General features: G+C 37.2%; 1 protein-coding gene across 1 annotated transcript; it reads right to left on the bottom strand.

Annotated features, from left to right (window-relative positions):
* Window positions 1–976: 976 nt before the first annotated feature.
* Window positions 977–16,175, bottom strand: LOC133283604 (alanine--tRNA ligase; the record flags this gene model as incomplete). Its single annotated transcript, XM_061480485.1, has 19 exons — window positions 977–1,327; window positions 1,742–1,918; window positions 2,145–2,327; window positions 2,515–2,604; window positions 4,458–4,645; window positions 4,771–4,879; window positions 4,955–5,097; window positions 5,168–5,243; window positions 5,334–5,405; window positions 5,574–5,708; window positions 10,991–11,113; window positions 11,843–11,944; window positions 12,089–12,184; window positions 12,270–12,316; window positions 13,935–13,998; window positions 14,198–14,318; window positions 14,567–14,663; window positions 15,014–15,143; window positions 16,023–16,175. Coding segments are annotated over 19 exons (2,178 nt in total), but the record flags the coding sequence as incomplete, so codon positions are not given.
* Between the last annotated feature and the right edge of the window lie 146 nt (window positions 16,176–16,321).

Raw genomic sequence — 16,321 nt, 5'->3', positions numbered from 1 at the left:
AAAAGTGGAGGATATAATTTCTTAGAGAAAACATTTTCTCTTTTTAAAGGAGAAATTCTTTTTCCTACTAAAGACTCATAGTATAAGTGGGGCCTACAAAATAGTGTAGAGAAAAAAAAATTAAGTAGGGACCCACTTATGTTATGAGTCACTAGTAGGAGAAAATTTTCTCCTTTAAAAAGAGAAAATGTTTTCCCAATTTCTCATGTTGCATGAAAATGAAATAAAGGAAAATATTACTCTCCTTTTACATAAGATAACTTCTCTCCTACTCTCTCACTTCGATTTTCGCACTTCACCTTTTTCTTTTTCTTCTTTTTTCTTATAACTGTAGGACTCATCCATTTTCTTTCTACAAAATAAGATATCTATCTTATGTAAAAAGAGATTAACAAAACCCTGAAATAAATCATCTTATTCAACATACAAAAACATAGATAGAACCCAAAAAAAAGAAAAGAAAGAAAATAAGTAGATCTCATTAATTTCTTTTTATGTTATGAGAAAATATATTGCCATAAAAGTGTTAGTTTTGGTGAAACAAAATCTCACTGATTTTATCTGACTTCTTTCATTTTTGACAGGTTTTCATGTTCCAGTTTGTCAAAATTGATTCGTGTATACCACTAAAAGAATCGTGTACACCACTAAAATAAGTAACTATTTTAATGCTGATAACATGCAATCCACTTTTGTTTCATCTATTTTGGTTACAAAAATTCTGAACTCAACTATCTACCAAGTGATTCGTTTTAATTTATTTGATTAAGAAAAATGAAAAATAGGTACAATTTTGTCTTTCTAGGATATAATTTGCTTCAAGGACGGTGGGCAGATACGTGATGGATCGTTTATTAAAAATGAAATGCTGAAATCGTCAAAATTCAAAGGCACATAAATAATAAAACCAACAAATAAATGCCTTTAAAAAAGTGACGATCAAACATTTCAGAATATCTTGATATTCTATTGCCTGCTTAAATCAAAGTAATTGTAATTGTAATTGTAATTGTAATTGTATTGTGGAACAATTTGCGATCTTTTATATACAAAACTAAATGTTTCCTCGCCATCTAGGCACCCGTTTGTATCAACCAAAAGAATACTCAAGACACTATAAATTAGAAGTCTATTCAACTCATCCAGATTTAACAGTCACTTCAAATTGCCCTTCCCTTTCTGTATGGTTATATCAGACGAAAGAAAACCATTGTATCATGCCTTCACCCCAGGAAGGAAATACTGCAATACACTCTTAAATCAATTTCATTGATGCAAATTTTGCTGCAAGATCCATAGCCTCATTCACATGTGAAGCATCTGTACCCTGAAAAGGGGTAGGTCGCACACAAATCAGTAAGATATAATATAAAAAACAGCTACGCATCCAGAATTGATGAACATTTTCTTTTTAACAAGTCGACATGCTACATGATAATTCCAATTATGAAAAATATTCCTGAGTTGCTGATGGTTGATGTCATCAAAAATTCGAAATGTCCAAAATCAAGCAATCTTAAAATGCTTTTGAGCAAAAGCATTTCAAAGTAAATAAACTAATATGCTCTCCCCCCACCAACAAAATCCTCAAACCACAAACTAATGCTTAAGTGGCATAGGTTATTGGACAACAAAGGATATATGTAATATAAAGAATTGAAAATTTCCATGCTATTTTAGTATTTACTAAAATCAAATTGTACTCCTGTGCAACAATTAGATAAATCAGTCAAATACTAACCTGCCCTGTTGCAAGACCACCTTTTCCTTTGCCACATCTCCCTTTTAGAGGCCCCAAAGCATTACTCAACCACTCTGATACATCCAGTTTACCTTTATCTCCTTTCTCTGGCACCCCAGCACAAACTACAGCCTTGTTTGTAGATTCATCGGTGCTAAAAACCATCACAGACAACCCCTGTTCATCGGCCAGCATTGGTACAAGTTACTCTTTGAAGTTAACAGAGAATATAATTGCCAAAGACACATAACATAATTTCACGGAGCATATTCATGCATATGATGATGACGACAAAATTTAAGCTACGAAGCATATTATGCATTAAATTCAACACAGAATAAGATCATTTAATGCAATGCTGGAGACCAAGAAGATTCTTAATAAATGAAGAATCAGCAATTACCTTCTGGTCCATGACTTTTGTAACTGCTTCACGAACTGCAGCTACATCCAGACCAACGTCAACTTGAGATATGCAAAAAGTTTTCCCATCTGAAGCAGCTAATTCAGCCTTCTCAGCTGTGATCATTATAGCTTTACGTTTGTTTTCTTCAGCAACCTGCTTTTGTGCTTTTCTCACTTGATCCTACGAAAAATATGACATTATTACAATATAGGACTTCATGCATGAGCAAATAAAAGGATGACAATTAAAATTGAAAATAGTGAAACCGGGGAAAAAGCATAATGCTCGCAAATTAATTCCATGTATACAAGGCTTTAGCCCTTCTTATGTACCCAAAAATAAAAAATTCCATGTATACATATTATACCTGAAGCCGGACTATCCTGGTCTTGATGTCAGCTTTCTTGGCTGCAGGAATTGATAACGTTTCCACATTGCTTTTCAGAGATGAAACTTTCTGTGACAAAAGGGAAACAGAAAATTAACTAATTACGATTTTGGAATAGAGGCATATGCTGCATATCTATCTGCTAGGATAACCAGGTTCAATAACTTAGAGAAAGAGAAAAAGAGAGCAAGAGAGAATCCTATAAAAGAGGGTATGGACTAACATCAGTTGTTAGGCTCCAAACTACTGTATTTATAAATTCAGATTATGCCATGTACTAGTAGTACAGTACAAGTGCTGCACACACAAGGCAAGCCGAGAGAAGTCAACATACAAATACATATTCTACATATTTGAACAGTGTAAAAGGAGCCGAGAAAATAAATTGAACTTATTACAAAACATGAAAACACAGTCTAGTATCGATTCTAGCAGCACAAATTTACATCTTTTTGGATCCCCAAAGCCAAGAAGAGAGGACCTTCCAATGCCATAACCAAGGTTGTCAAACTCGAGAGTTTACACAAACTCGGAAGGGTGAACCAAAATCGTAAATCGCAGAATCGTAACACGGATCGTTGAATCGTAACAAAGTATATAAATTATATTTATACATGCATATAAAGTAATATAATAAGCAAGTTTAATTCAAACAACAATCAAAATAATTGTTAGTGGACTAATTTTATTTTTCCCAGTAATTATAAAACAAAACAGAGGCAAACATGAGAAAAAAAAAAAGGTAATTTGGTTTATCCCACATTTGGTTTATCAAATATACATGTGGTGTGGCGTTGGCGTGTGGCAGCAAATGTACGAAACAGAGGCAAAAAATTAAAAAGAATATTTTTTTTTTAAAAAAAAGGTATTGAAGCAGAGAAATAGAGAAATAGAGAAATAGAGGAAGCGAAAAAAAAAAGAAACGAGAAAAAAAATAAAAGCAAACAGGGATTGGTGAAAATTAAAAATAGGAAAAAAAAATTATAAACAAATGAGAGACAGAGGCAGAGAAAAATAAAAATAAACGAAACAGAGGCAAACAAAGAAGAAGAAGAAAGAAATGAAACGGAGAAGAGACTGAGGTAGAGAACACCAATCGCGACGGCGACAAAGAGAGAAGATGGTCGGAGAAGCTGCGAACGACGATGAAGCACGTCGGAGAAGCTGCAGACGATGAGGAAGCACGTTGGAGAAGACGATCCAGCACGACAAAGCACATCGGACGAAGCAGACAGAGTCGCGCGACCTCACTGAGCAGTACGTGGCGGCTGAAACCAGGTATTAGGGTTTCTTGTGTTTAAAAAACCCATTTATAAGATGGGTTTTGGGTCAAATTTTCGGGTTCATGGGTCACTCTCCATTTCCTTGAACTCGTTAAACTCGTACGAGCTTAAGAGTTTGCCAAAAAACACGGCTTTCTACCATTTGAGTGCCAAAAGCGAGTTCGCATGGAAACAGGAACGTTGAGGGTGACCAGAAGCGTAAACTCGTCCGAGTTTGCGAGTTTACTCGTGAGTTTGACAACCATGGCCATAACAGATGTATTTAGTTGTTCCTCACTTAAGTAATTCAACTGAGGTTTCATGCTCATGAGTATTTACATACTATCCACAATATTGAATAGGCTCCACTAGGCCTTCATATTAGGTACAAACTTGGAATTTTATAGGCTCAATAATTAGCTTGATACCTCTGCTTAACAATTAGCAATTCTAAGGTTCACTCTATACCTAAATTGGTTTCACTTTGGCGGATGGTTAAGCCAGTTGTTGACTTTGACCTCTTCAGTCATTAGCTATGAACTGAGCTAGACATTTCAGAATTCAATTGGTTGAACTGGGCAAACCAACTAGAATGGAAAAAACACAAGCCTAATGCTACAAAAATTTAGACAAACAGAAACCCACATACACAACACCAACCTCTTCCAGCAAATTTCCTTCTAACTTAGCCGCATCATCTACTTGCTGCTCAAATTCATCTGCCACTTTCATCGCATCACAAGCACGTTCAGTAGTGACAGCTGTTATCCTGCGAATTCCTTTTGCAATTCCTTCCTCAGACAAAAGTGCAAAAGCTTTAGCCTCTCGGGTATTTGAAATATGGGTACCTATATCATCAAGTAAAAATGAAATCCCGAAAAGAAACTCAGAAAGAAAGTAAAAATGAAATCTCCAAAAGAAACTCAGAAAGAAATCTTCAAAGGAAACATTAGCTAATAGCTAGGATATTCACCACCACATAATTCTGATGAAATAGATAACCATTTTTCATTCTCGGGGTCAGCAAGGAGATCCTCAACTTTTTGTCCAATCGACACAACTCTAACTGGATCAGGATAAACCTACATCAAAGCAGAATAATGAAGAACATGATCCTGGATAATACAAGAAAGGATATTCAAATTTACACTACTCACTTCTCCAAAAACAGCTCGCAAACCATTGATACGCTTGGCTTCAGCAAGAGTTGCCTCCTTTGCACTCACATCCAATTCAGCTTTGATTTGCTCATTAACAATTGACTCAATTCTCCTCAAATTATCAGCATCAACAGGCTTGCCTATTCATTGAAGCATAATAAATAACTTCACATTCAGATTATTCTAACAGTCCAACTAAATTCACCTTACCGTGAGAAAAATCAAATCTTAATTTTTCAGGAAGAACAATAGATCCTTTCTGGTCAACATGATTGCCAAGAACTTCCTGCATTCATCATAAGAAATTTCAACCATCACACACACAGATCCGAGAATGGAATGAGTAATGCTTTATTCAATGGTGTCTTCAACATACCCTGAGAGCAAAATTTAACATGTGTGTGCAGGTATGGTTAGGGGCTATAAGGGTACGCCTTCCATAATCAACCTGCAAAAGTAATGAGAGATAGCAAATAAATAAGGAGGAATACAAATGCACCAAAAAGTAATGAAAGATACCAATTAAACAAGGAGGTATTTGAAGTAAGCAGGGAAGTAAACAAATAAAGAAGGAATTTAAAATCATGCAGAAATCTATAAAAGTATAAAATTTTACCTTACATACTACTTTGTCACCAACAGCGATACCAGTCCCATTAGAACCAATGTGAAGAACAAAACCTCCATAAACTTGAACATTACGAACTTGAAACGAAGTATGTGGCCCCTCAAGTGATCCACTATCGAAAATCTATACATGTAAAAAAAAAAAAAAAGGAAAACACATCACATACATAACACTAACAAATTAAAGGGATGGAATATTTTATTTAGGGTCCCTATATTCATATAATAGTCCTTTGCCCATATCTATTGCTTGATGATTCCCTTTAGCAAAATCCTTCAACATCACCTGTTTTATAATTTAAAGTTCAAACCATCTCATACTATGATGTTTTAGTCGTAGGTATTATTAGAATTAAAATGTCTCATATCTCCAATATTCTCATCTAGTTTTGATTTAAATTTGATATCTTCAACTTAACTTTAAAATCTTTCAGTTTGAAATATCACATCATTGTAAATGAATTTTTACTCCAGTATCCAAATACTTTCTTCTATCACAAACAGTGCCATACATTACAAATTTTCCTTAACATTTAAAACTGTTTATAATAAAATCTTTGTTAGAATATTAGATATGATATGATTAGATATGATTAGATATGATTGGATTCCGTCTTATCCGTAAATATTCTGACTGTATTTTGACTGTATTAGGATTAGGTTTGGGCCTTTCACTTAAGCCCATTAGGGTCTCTATATATTGTAACTCTCTGACACAGATCAATACACAACATATTATTCTTCTATTATTTTATATTCAAGTTGGTATCAGAGCTCTTTCGTTCTGGAAACCCTCGCTTCCGCTTAGAAACCTTGTTTTTTGCTTTAAAACCTAAGCCCACTGCTTAGGAGTCCTCTTTCTTGCCGTGCGTCCTTCCGGCAAGCCTTCTAGGGCTGTAAACAACCTCTGAGTGATTTTTCCAAACGCGTCAGCACCTCCGACGGCCACCGGAACCACCGCCCGCCGTCAGAATCACTGTTCAGGCAACCAGAGACTTTTTCCGGCGACTTTTCCGACCAAACTTCACGCGATCAGGACCCTCTCTTCCCGGCGACCAGGTCTGTGGTGGTCCGGTCAGCAACGCATCTCCCACGCGCCGTCACGCGCCACCTATCTTCTCTGCGCGTGGGCTTCACGCGCCACCTTCTGCCGGCGTGTGAGCACTATTCCGGCGGCTTTTTTCCGGCCGGCCTTGGACAGAGAAGCTCGCCTTCTCCTCCCCTTTCTGGATCTGTGATTGTTTCTCTGTGGGTCTGACCTTAGACGCGTGGTTCTTTTTGATTGGATATCGTTTGCCTTCGTTTACGGCTTTTATATTTTATCTTTAAATGGCAGCAGCATCTCCTGATCTCTCGGAGGTTAACTCTCCCTATTGTTGCAAATATAGCTCAGTCAGACAATGCATCATTTGGTTCAGGTTCGGACTATGCTGCACTCCAAACCCCTCTCAGGAAGGCTTCTCCTCAGTCTCAGCCTTATACTGGTAATCCTGTTGCTTGTGTTTCTCATTCTACATCACTTGGCACTTGGATATTTGACTCCGGTGCTACCGATCATCTATGTGGTAATAAGGAACTCTTTACATCTCTTACTTATTCTGATCATTTACCGTCTTTTACCCTTGCAGATGGAACCAAAGCCCCAGTTCGTGGGATTGGACAAGCTCGTCCGACCTCTACCTTGGCCCTGACATCTGTCTATTACATTCCTGGCATCCCTTATAACTTAATTTCTATTAGTAAGTTGATCCACTCTCTCACTTGCACCATTACTTTCTCTAACCATTCTGTTTCTGTGCAGGATCCGGGTACGGGGAAAATGATTGGAGTGGGTCGTGAGTCACGAGGGCTTTATTATCTGGATGTGCCTCGTCCTTCAGTAGCATGCTCTCTCACAGAATCTCCACAACTTATCCACAGTCGCCTTGGTCATCCAAGTCTTTCAAAGTTGCAGAAAATGGTTCCTCTTTTGTCCGGTCTTCAGTCTTTAGATTGTGTGTCATGTCAACAAGGGAAGCATACACGCTCCTCTTTTGCCAGTCGAGTCAATAAACGAGCTGATGCCCCTTTCTCTCTTGTTCATTCAGATATCTGGGGTCCAAGTCGTACCTTGTCTGTCTTAGGTTTTCGGTATTTCGTTACCTTTATTGATGATTTTTCCCGTTGCACTTGGACCTATTTAATGAAAAATCGTTCCGAGCTATTTTCCATTTATAAAAAGTTTTCTACTGAGATCCATACTCAATTTGGTGTTTCTATTCGTATTCTACGTAGTGATAATGCTAAGAAATATGTTTCTATTGATTTTTCTAATTTCTTGGCCACACAAGGTACTTTACATCAAACTACTTGTCCTCACACTCCACAACAAAATGGGGTGGCTGAACGTAAAAACAGACATCTCATTGAAACTGCCCGTACCCTTCTTATTCATATGCAGGTTCCCCTTCACTTCTGGGAAGATGTTGTACTCATCTCTTGTTTTCTCATCAATCGCATGCCTTCATCTGTGCTCCACAATGACATTCCTCATAATCTATTGCTTCCAGATGTTCCTCTTTATCCTCTAACTCCACATGTCTTTGGTTGTACTTGTTTTGTTCATGATCTCACTCCTGGTAAGGATAAGTTAACATCCAAAGCCTTTCAGTGTATCTTTCTTGGTTATTCTCGTCTTCAAAAGGGTTATCGTTGTTATTCTCCCGACCTTAAGCGTTACTTAGTTTCCGCTGATGTCACTTTTCTTGATCAACAACCCTTTAATTCTATCCCATCTCAGATGTCACAGGTTGATCATGTACTTCCTGTCCCTTTTCTTGACTTGTCTTTGCCAGCTGCAGGTGCTTCTATTCCAGATGAGCAACCTATTGCTTCTATACCTGAGGACCGTCCACTTCTCACCTATCAGCGTCGCAAAACTGTGCCTCCTGTCGACTCAACTCTTGCTGACTCATCGCCCACTGCTGTTGCTTCTTCCCCTCCGGATCCTTCATCAGAGACTCTTCCCATTGCTCAAAGAAAAGGTACACGTACTACTCGTAACCCTTATCCTCTTTATACCTTTTTGAGTTATGACCGTCTTTCTTCACCTCATTTCACCTTTGTTTCTAGTCTTTCTTCTATTTCTATTCCTAAGACCACAGGTGAAGCACTTTCCCATCCAGGGTGGCGCCAAGCAATGCTTGATGAGATGATTGCACCTCATTCCAATGGCACTTGGGACCTTGTTTCTGCTCCTCCAGAGAAGTCTATAGTTGGTTGTCGCTGGGTTTTTACTGTGAAAGTTGGACCTGATGGCCATATTGATCGTCTCAAGGCACGTTTAGTTGCCAAGAGTTTTACTCAAATCTTTGGCCTTGATTATAGCGATACATTTTCTCCGGTCGCTAAGATGGCGTCAGTCCACCTCTTTCTTGCCCTTGCTGCTGTTCGTCACTGGCCACTCCTTCAACTTGACATCAAAAATGCTTTTCTTCATGGTGATTTACAAGAAGTTTACATGGAGCAACCACCTGGTTTTGTTGCTCAGGAGAGTCTGGAAAGGTGTGTCGTCTTCGGAAATCCTTATATGGTCTCAAGCAGTCTCCTCGAGCATGGTTCAGTCGCTTCAGTTCTGCTGTTCAGGCGTTTGGCTTAATCCGCAGTAAAGTTGACCATTCTGTGTTTTATAGGATTACATCTCCTGATAAGTGTATCTATTTGTTAGTCTATGTTGACGACATCATTCTCACCGGAAGTGATCAAGATGGAATTCGTCAGTTAAAACAGCATTTGTTTAGTATATTTCAAACAAAGGACCTTGGGAAGCTGCGTTACTTCTTGGGAATTGAGGTGGCGCAATCCAGACAGGGCATTTCTATCTGTCAAAGGAAATATGCCCTGGATATCCTAGAAGAAACTGGTATGTTGGGGAGTAAACCAGTTGATACACCTATGGATCCTAATGTCAAGTTATTGCCCGGACAGGGGGAGCCGTTATCTGATCCTGGACGTTATCGGAGGATAATTGGGAAGCTCAACTATCTTACTGTGACTAGGCCAGATATTTCTTTCGCTGTTAGTACGGCTAGTCAGTTTCTTGATTCCCCTTGTGATTCACATTGGGATGCTGCTGTGAGGATCCTCCGATACATCAAAGGAGCACCAGGAAAAAGTTTGTTGTATTCAGATCAGGGAAATACAGAAATTTGTGGTTATTCAGATGCTGATTGGGCAGGATCACCCTCGGACAGGCGCTCTACTTCTGGCTATTGTGTCTTCTTTGGAGGAAACTTAATTTCGTGGAAGAGCAAGAAACAACCTGTTGTTGCTCGATCTAATGCAGAAGCTGAGTATCGTGCAATGGCAAATGCTACCTGTGAGTTAGTCTGGTTAAAGCAGTTGATTTAGGAGCTTCATCTTTGTGAACAGAAACAACCTATGACACTCATCTGTGATAATCAAGCTGCGCTACATATATCCTCTAATCCTGTCTTTCATGAGAGGACCAAACATATAGAGATTGATTGTCACTTCATTCGAGAAAAGATTCAGTCAGGAGAAATCAAGACTGCTTTCGTCAACTCCTCTGATCAACTAGCGGATGTTTTCACTAAAGCTCTTAGAGGTCCTCGGGTTGAATACATTTGTAACAAGCTTGGTGCTCATAATATATACGCACCAGCTTGAGGGGGAGTGTTAGAATATTAGATATGATATGATTAGATATGATTGGATTCCGTCTTATCCGTAAATATTCTGACTGTATTCTGACTGTATTAGGATTAGGTTTGGGTTAGGTTTGGGCCTTTCACTTAAGCCCATTAGGGTCTCTATATATTGTAACTCTCTGACACAGATCAATACACAACATATTATTCTTCTATTATTTTATATTCAAGTATCTTTACCTGATACAAATAAGGTAATGGATATAAATAGCCAAGTTCGTCACCAATTGTCCTTGTTAAGAAGTGCACTCATGCATCTACTAAATAAGAAAGCACAATGCTATGCATTCTTTTAATCCCCCTTAAAATAGTAATAAGATTAAGATGGCTGACAGCCACACTTATACCATTCAAAGAATTTGACAGGCATTCAATATGCTCCTCATTTTATGGCATTTTATGTTGGATATATTATGCATCTATTAGAAAAACCTGTACATTGACTTAATGCCATAATGGGGAGGATGTAGGTACTGAAAACATGCTGAATTACAACTGAAAACATATAAACAAAAATTGCAAAAGAAAACAATAACTGAAAAAAATCAAAGAAAAATGTCCAAGCAACTTGATCATATTTACTGGCAAAAAGATAGTTTTATAATTGAAAAAATGAATAATAATCATAACCTTTAACTAAAGCAAATAAAAATAAATTGCAAAAGAGTATAAATAAATTATTTACAGGGCTTAATACCTGACCACCTTGCTCAGCATAGAAGCTTGTAGATTCCAGAATTACACCAACATCCCCATCGGTATTAACACAATCCACAAACTCGGAACCAGTGTATATTGCTTTTACCACACTCTCATGGTCCTAAGACAAGAAGTGGTGAACAATAGAAATCAACGGAAGACAGTAGCTGATTCTGAAAAAATATCAAGGGAATAAACAGAGAATGAAAAAAGTCTAATACAACTCCACAACAGATAACCACAAATTAGTACGCTATCTCTCCTTTCAGTTTGTAAGTTGTCAAGATGCATGCCATCAAATTATCCAGTGTAAGCAAAGGACGTGGGAAGGGGCAAGAGAGAGAATAATAGAAACTTCCCTATTCCATAGTTCACATCACTCTCATTCAGGCTTCCACACCTAGTATTCTTGTATAGTTTTCTCTATTCGATAGCTGATAATATAATAGAGATCAAATGAGACTGCTTTGTGTAAAGGTTTGAAAACTAAGAGCACCATTTGGCAAATTGGGAGGCTTGTTTCAAGTCCAATAAAGAAGAGGATTTAGGCAAAAGCAAGTGGCATAAAACTTAGCAGAAATGCGTAACTTGTAATTTACTTTGGTGTTGGTTGAAGTGGAGTGCTTGGATACTTGTCCTTGGACATGCTTTCATATATAAATTTTTTTGTGACTTCTGTTAGGCATTCAGCACATAAAATAAGATACCATTTTTACATTGAGATTTGCTTTTGTGGAGGATATCTCTTATCCTCCTTCGGAATACTTCACTATGATAATTTTTTTTCTTTTTACGTTAAAAAAACTTATCTTATCCCCTCGGAGTCCTTAAAAAAAACAAAAAAGATTACCTTGAGCCAAACGTACTTGAAGCTGTCATCTGTTGGAGCAATGCCCCTATTGTGCAAGGCTGAGGTAGCATCAGCATCCATGACAATGTCACCACCAACTTGCTGACAGTAACAAAAGAAAGTTGTGAGGAAGGCAGGGAAAAAGAATAAATGGGTATGTCTCTTTATCCTCAGTTTTATTGAATGTCTTCAAAATTCAGACCAAAGTTGGGTAGGGAAAAGAGACATTCAAGCAAATTAAGATACCCTTGTTTGAGCATTTCTGGATCTCTCTCTAGCAGCTTCCATTGCACTATTAAAACCATTGACATCGACAAGTAATCCCTTTTCTTCAGCCATCAGCTGATAAATAGAAAATATTAGGAAATAAAAAACATAAGGCGTGCTAACAATTCCACATAGTATTACAGTGAAGAAATCCACCTACCTGAGTGAGATCTAATGGGAATCCATATGTATCCCACAAGACAAATGCTTCCTATAATCAAGAGATAATTGTATTAGAAATTGCCCATAGACCTATTCAAAAACAGCTACGAAAAACATTAAATTAAATTATATTACAATTATGCAAAAGGGAATCAGAATCAACATTTGATAGAAGCTCAACCATGAAATACGAAATAATCAACACTAGTCCAATCATGCAGTAGCAGGGATGTGATTTTAACTGCAACTTTGTGACCAATATGACAATATTTACAATCAATATTTTTGTATAAAACATCAGAAGTTTTAATTTCATGATCTTCACGACAAACATATGGGAAACTGATGGGCCTTTAATAAAGTATCCAAGCCCATTAGTTAGGAATTAGTTATATGTAGATGTTTAGGATGTGGTTTCTCTATGATGATTGTTATTTGTAATTGGGGAATTAGGATGGGGAATTTGGAGAGGAAATAGAGAAGCTCTCAAGGCTAGGTTGTTATCTTGGAGTGGAGTTTTTCCTCTTGTTCTTTCTATGTTTATTATTACTTTTCAGCAATTTCTGTGTTTCTTAGTGTAAGGGCTATGCCCACTGTTTCTATGTCAGCCATTGTTGTAGTGTTCTGTTGTTGGATAGGAGCTGGTCTCCATTGTAATCTGTCTTTATAATCTGAATATGTATTTCATTTCATTGCAAATTGAGGTTCCATCCGAAACTTACAATCCATAGTCCCTGGCATAAGAGGAAGACACTTGCCAAAAATAAGGCAATTATTTACAACAATTAGAGAAAAATCTGTTTTTACAATTTGTTAACAATGACGTGCTTTGCTTTTTCTGTAATGGGAGATATCTTGACCTCCTTATTAGCTTTACTTTTCGTGCTTTTTTCATTAAAATATTCTGTTACTATCCACAAAATGAATTTGTTAACACTGACCTATTTATCTAGGTTATCAATCGCATGCAATAGCGCTGCTATTGCGGCATAGCATCCCCCTTCCACTAATTTTGAACAGATACGCTACGGTTTGTATAGCGGCTATGATAGCAGCCAAAATCGCAGGCTACAGTGCCGCTAAGGCAGGATAAATTCCCTCTGCCCCAACATCATTTTAAGAGGCAAAACTGAACTTTCCACCTATTTTTTCTTATGTATGTTATCATTACAACCATCTTCTCGCAAAATCCAATCGAGCTCTCTCTCTCTCTCTCTCGTCTATTCCAGCAAGCCCACCATTACATGGCTCTGTCTCCAGCCGAAGGCAATCTCTGTTCCGGCAAGATTTTTTTAACTGTTTCTCGCTCCGGCCACTTCGGGAAGCATTTATGTGGAATTCGTTTAGGCAGCTACACCACTATCACGCTATAGCAGTTTTTGGGTCTGCCGTTGTGCAATGCTCTCCAAGATTGATAAATATGTGCAGTATTTAAATCACATGACTTCATTCCAGTGTCTTTCCAAAGACAAATAACAACAAATAGCTCAATTAAATAGCAGAGCAAAAGAAAATTTCATAAATTTATTTTGAATTTTAAATATTGTCTGCATATACTTGCAAGAACCCAACTTAAGAAAAACATTTAGCTGACAAGAGTAAAAACAGTAATTAAAACAAGCAAATATGACTATTAGGTAACCATGAAAATAACAGATTCTACTTGCCTCCCCACTAAGTATCTTTCCCTGAACATGTCGAACAGCTGTCTCAAATTTCTCAATCCCCTGGAGAAGTAAAAACAGTCAGATTTTTTTATTCTTGGGCATATAACTAAAAGAAAATCACAAAAACTATCCATAGAGCGATGATAAATCATTGAGTTCACAAGAAACAAAACTAATCCGAAGGATGGCTGTCATTATGTCAAGGAGACTGATAAGTGATAATCATAAAGAAGTCTTGATAAAACGAGACTATCCTCACCTTAATTAAGGTTCTACCAAAACTTTCCTCCTCCTCTTCAATTATGTTCCTAATGTGGACTTCCTGTTGTTTTAGCTCGGTGAAAACATCACCCATCACATTCACCACAACACTTACAAGCCTGGATTCAGAAAAAAATGAGGGGAAAAAATTACAAACAGAATGTATATTCATTAATTTATATATACCAGAAATTGCCTATCAGATGACTCATAATAATGTGAAATTTTTTTAAACAAGTAAATCAACTTTGAAATAACAGGCAAATATAATTTCTAGATAACTATGACACTAGGATATGGAATCCAACACAAAAGTTTAAGATCTGGATTCTGGCAACGGAATAAAGTGGCTAACCATTATACATACCCATTGAAAAAACCCTCTTTAGCTTTTAGCACTTCACGTCCATAACGAACAGCTCGACGGAGTATACGCCTCAGAACATACTCACGGCCCTCATTACCTTCAAAAGAAGAAAACGTAACAGAATTAAGGAACGAAGTCCTTTCTCTATCATCAAAAAATATAACAGGTGGAAATCCTAATTTTAAAGAGAGACAGTTACATACTGTTCACACAGTCAAACTGATCTACAGCTTGTATCACAAACAAATAAAATTATAAAAGTCAAAAGCCTTAATAAATGGGTTAAGGGGTGCAGCCACCAACAGGGTACAACCCTGTCTCTGAAGAACAGGCCTCCCTCGATACATGGGGAAAAAAGACAGCAAACTATGACACTAGAAGTTGAAATTTGTAAATTGTAAAGGGAAAAAAAATGTGAATAAAGATACCAGGTCTACAATATCCTACCAGGACGAGACCCATCAGCAATTGCAAATGACAGAGTTCTGATGTGATCTGCAACAACCCTGTATGCCATGTCAACTTTATCTACATCATCTGGTCCGACTTTCCCAGAATATGGCCGAGCACCTGTTGCCTGCAAATGGGTTACAGGAAAACAAATAAATTATCAATATAATTATCAAGCAGTTCATAGTAACGAACATTAAATCAGAGTGCTGAACCAAAAAAAAATTTTAGAAAAAAATACAGCAAAACATTATTTCTCAACAAGAGCTCAAACATCCAATCACAGGATTTGAAAAAAGCACGTAGAAATCCACACCATGGCTCATGAAGAGTGTTGTACGTCAACTACATATATAGACAGCTAACAACTCTAAAAAAACAAGTATTCAACAATAGCAAGTAGAATTCATAATTTACTTTATGGAGATTCTCTTGAGGGCCGAAAAAATTATTTCTTAAAAGTTAAGGAGTTGTCAAAAGGTATAAAGATATCAGAAGAGGCAACTCGAGGGGATACAAAAGTTAGTTTGTCCAACAGACCTAGATTTATCAAGGTGTGCAAACAGAAAAAAAAATGGAATTTAATCTGGTTTGACCTACAGCAAACTATATGTTTATATCCATGGGAAAAAGCCAGAAAACAGGGGGGGGAAAGCACTATGACCAATGGATATTACACGAGTAACAGCTCCACACTCTACCCAAATCCCAGTCCACTTGAAATTCCTCGTTTATTTCAATTTTAATGAACTTGCAAGAGTTATACATTTAAGCATTTCACTTAAACTTCTTTATGTGAAAAGTTAATTGCTGGGGCAGACAAATTTGACAATCCTCTCTCCTCTCTCTACCATATGTACAGGCACTACCTTATAGAAGAGTGATGAGTGACACCATATTACAAGAATTTCAATTCAAATATAACAAATTCAGGACTAAATATTATTACCGTTCCAAGAACATACAGGAAATATACTTAAACCTAATAATGCCTTTACCAACATACCAGCTGAATAGCATCAAAGATAGGCAAGAAGACATCAGTGTCATAATTGCTCATTTTGTTCTGCAGTATAGAGGTCAATCGTTCAAAACCCAAGCCTGTATCAACATGCCTTGCAGGTAAAGGTTTAAGAGAGCCATCAGCTTCCCTATTGAACTGTTATGAGATAAAGAAACAGAAACATATTAGATACAGATTTCAAGGTGATTTAAAAAATTGGCAAGCTGGGCTGGATTCTCATACCAACTTATCAAGTACATGAATGTGGGAAAAAAGAATGGCAGTAAGATACTCAGTAAATC

Source organism: Gastrolobium bilobum, unplaced genomic scaffold (assembly GCF_033153095.1).
Source record: "Gastrolobium bilobum isolate Gb01-03AN ecotype WA unplaced genomic scaffold, APGP_CSIRO_Gbil_v1 utg320631, whole genome shotgun sequence".
Taxonomy (NCBI): domain Eukaryota; kingdom Viridiplantae; phylum Streptophyta; class Magnoliopsida; order Fabales; family Fabaceae; genus Gastrolobium; species Gastrolobium bilobum.
The sequence above is the reverse complement of the archived record's forward strand: the minus strand, read 5'-3'. Positions and strand labels throughout refer to the sequence as shown.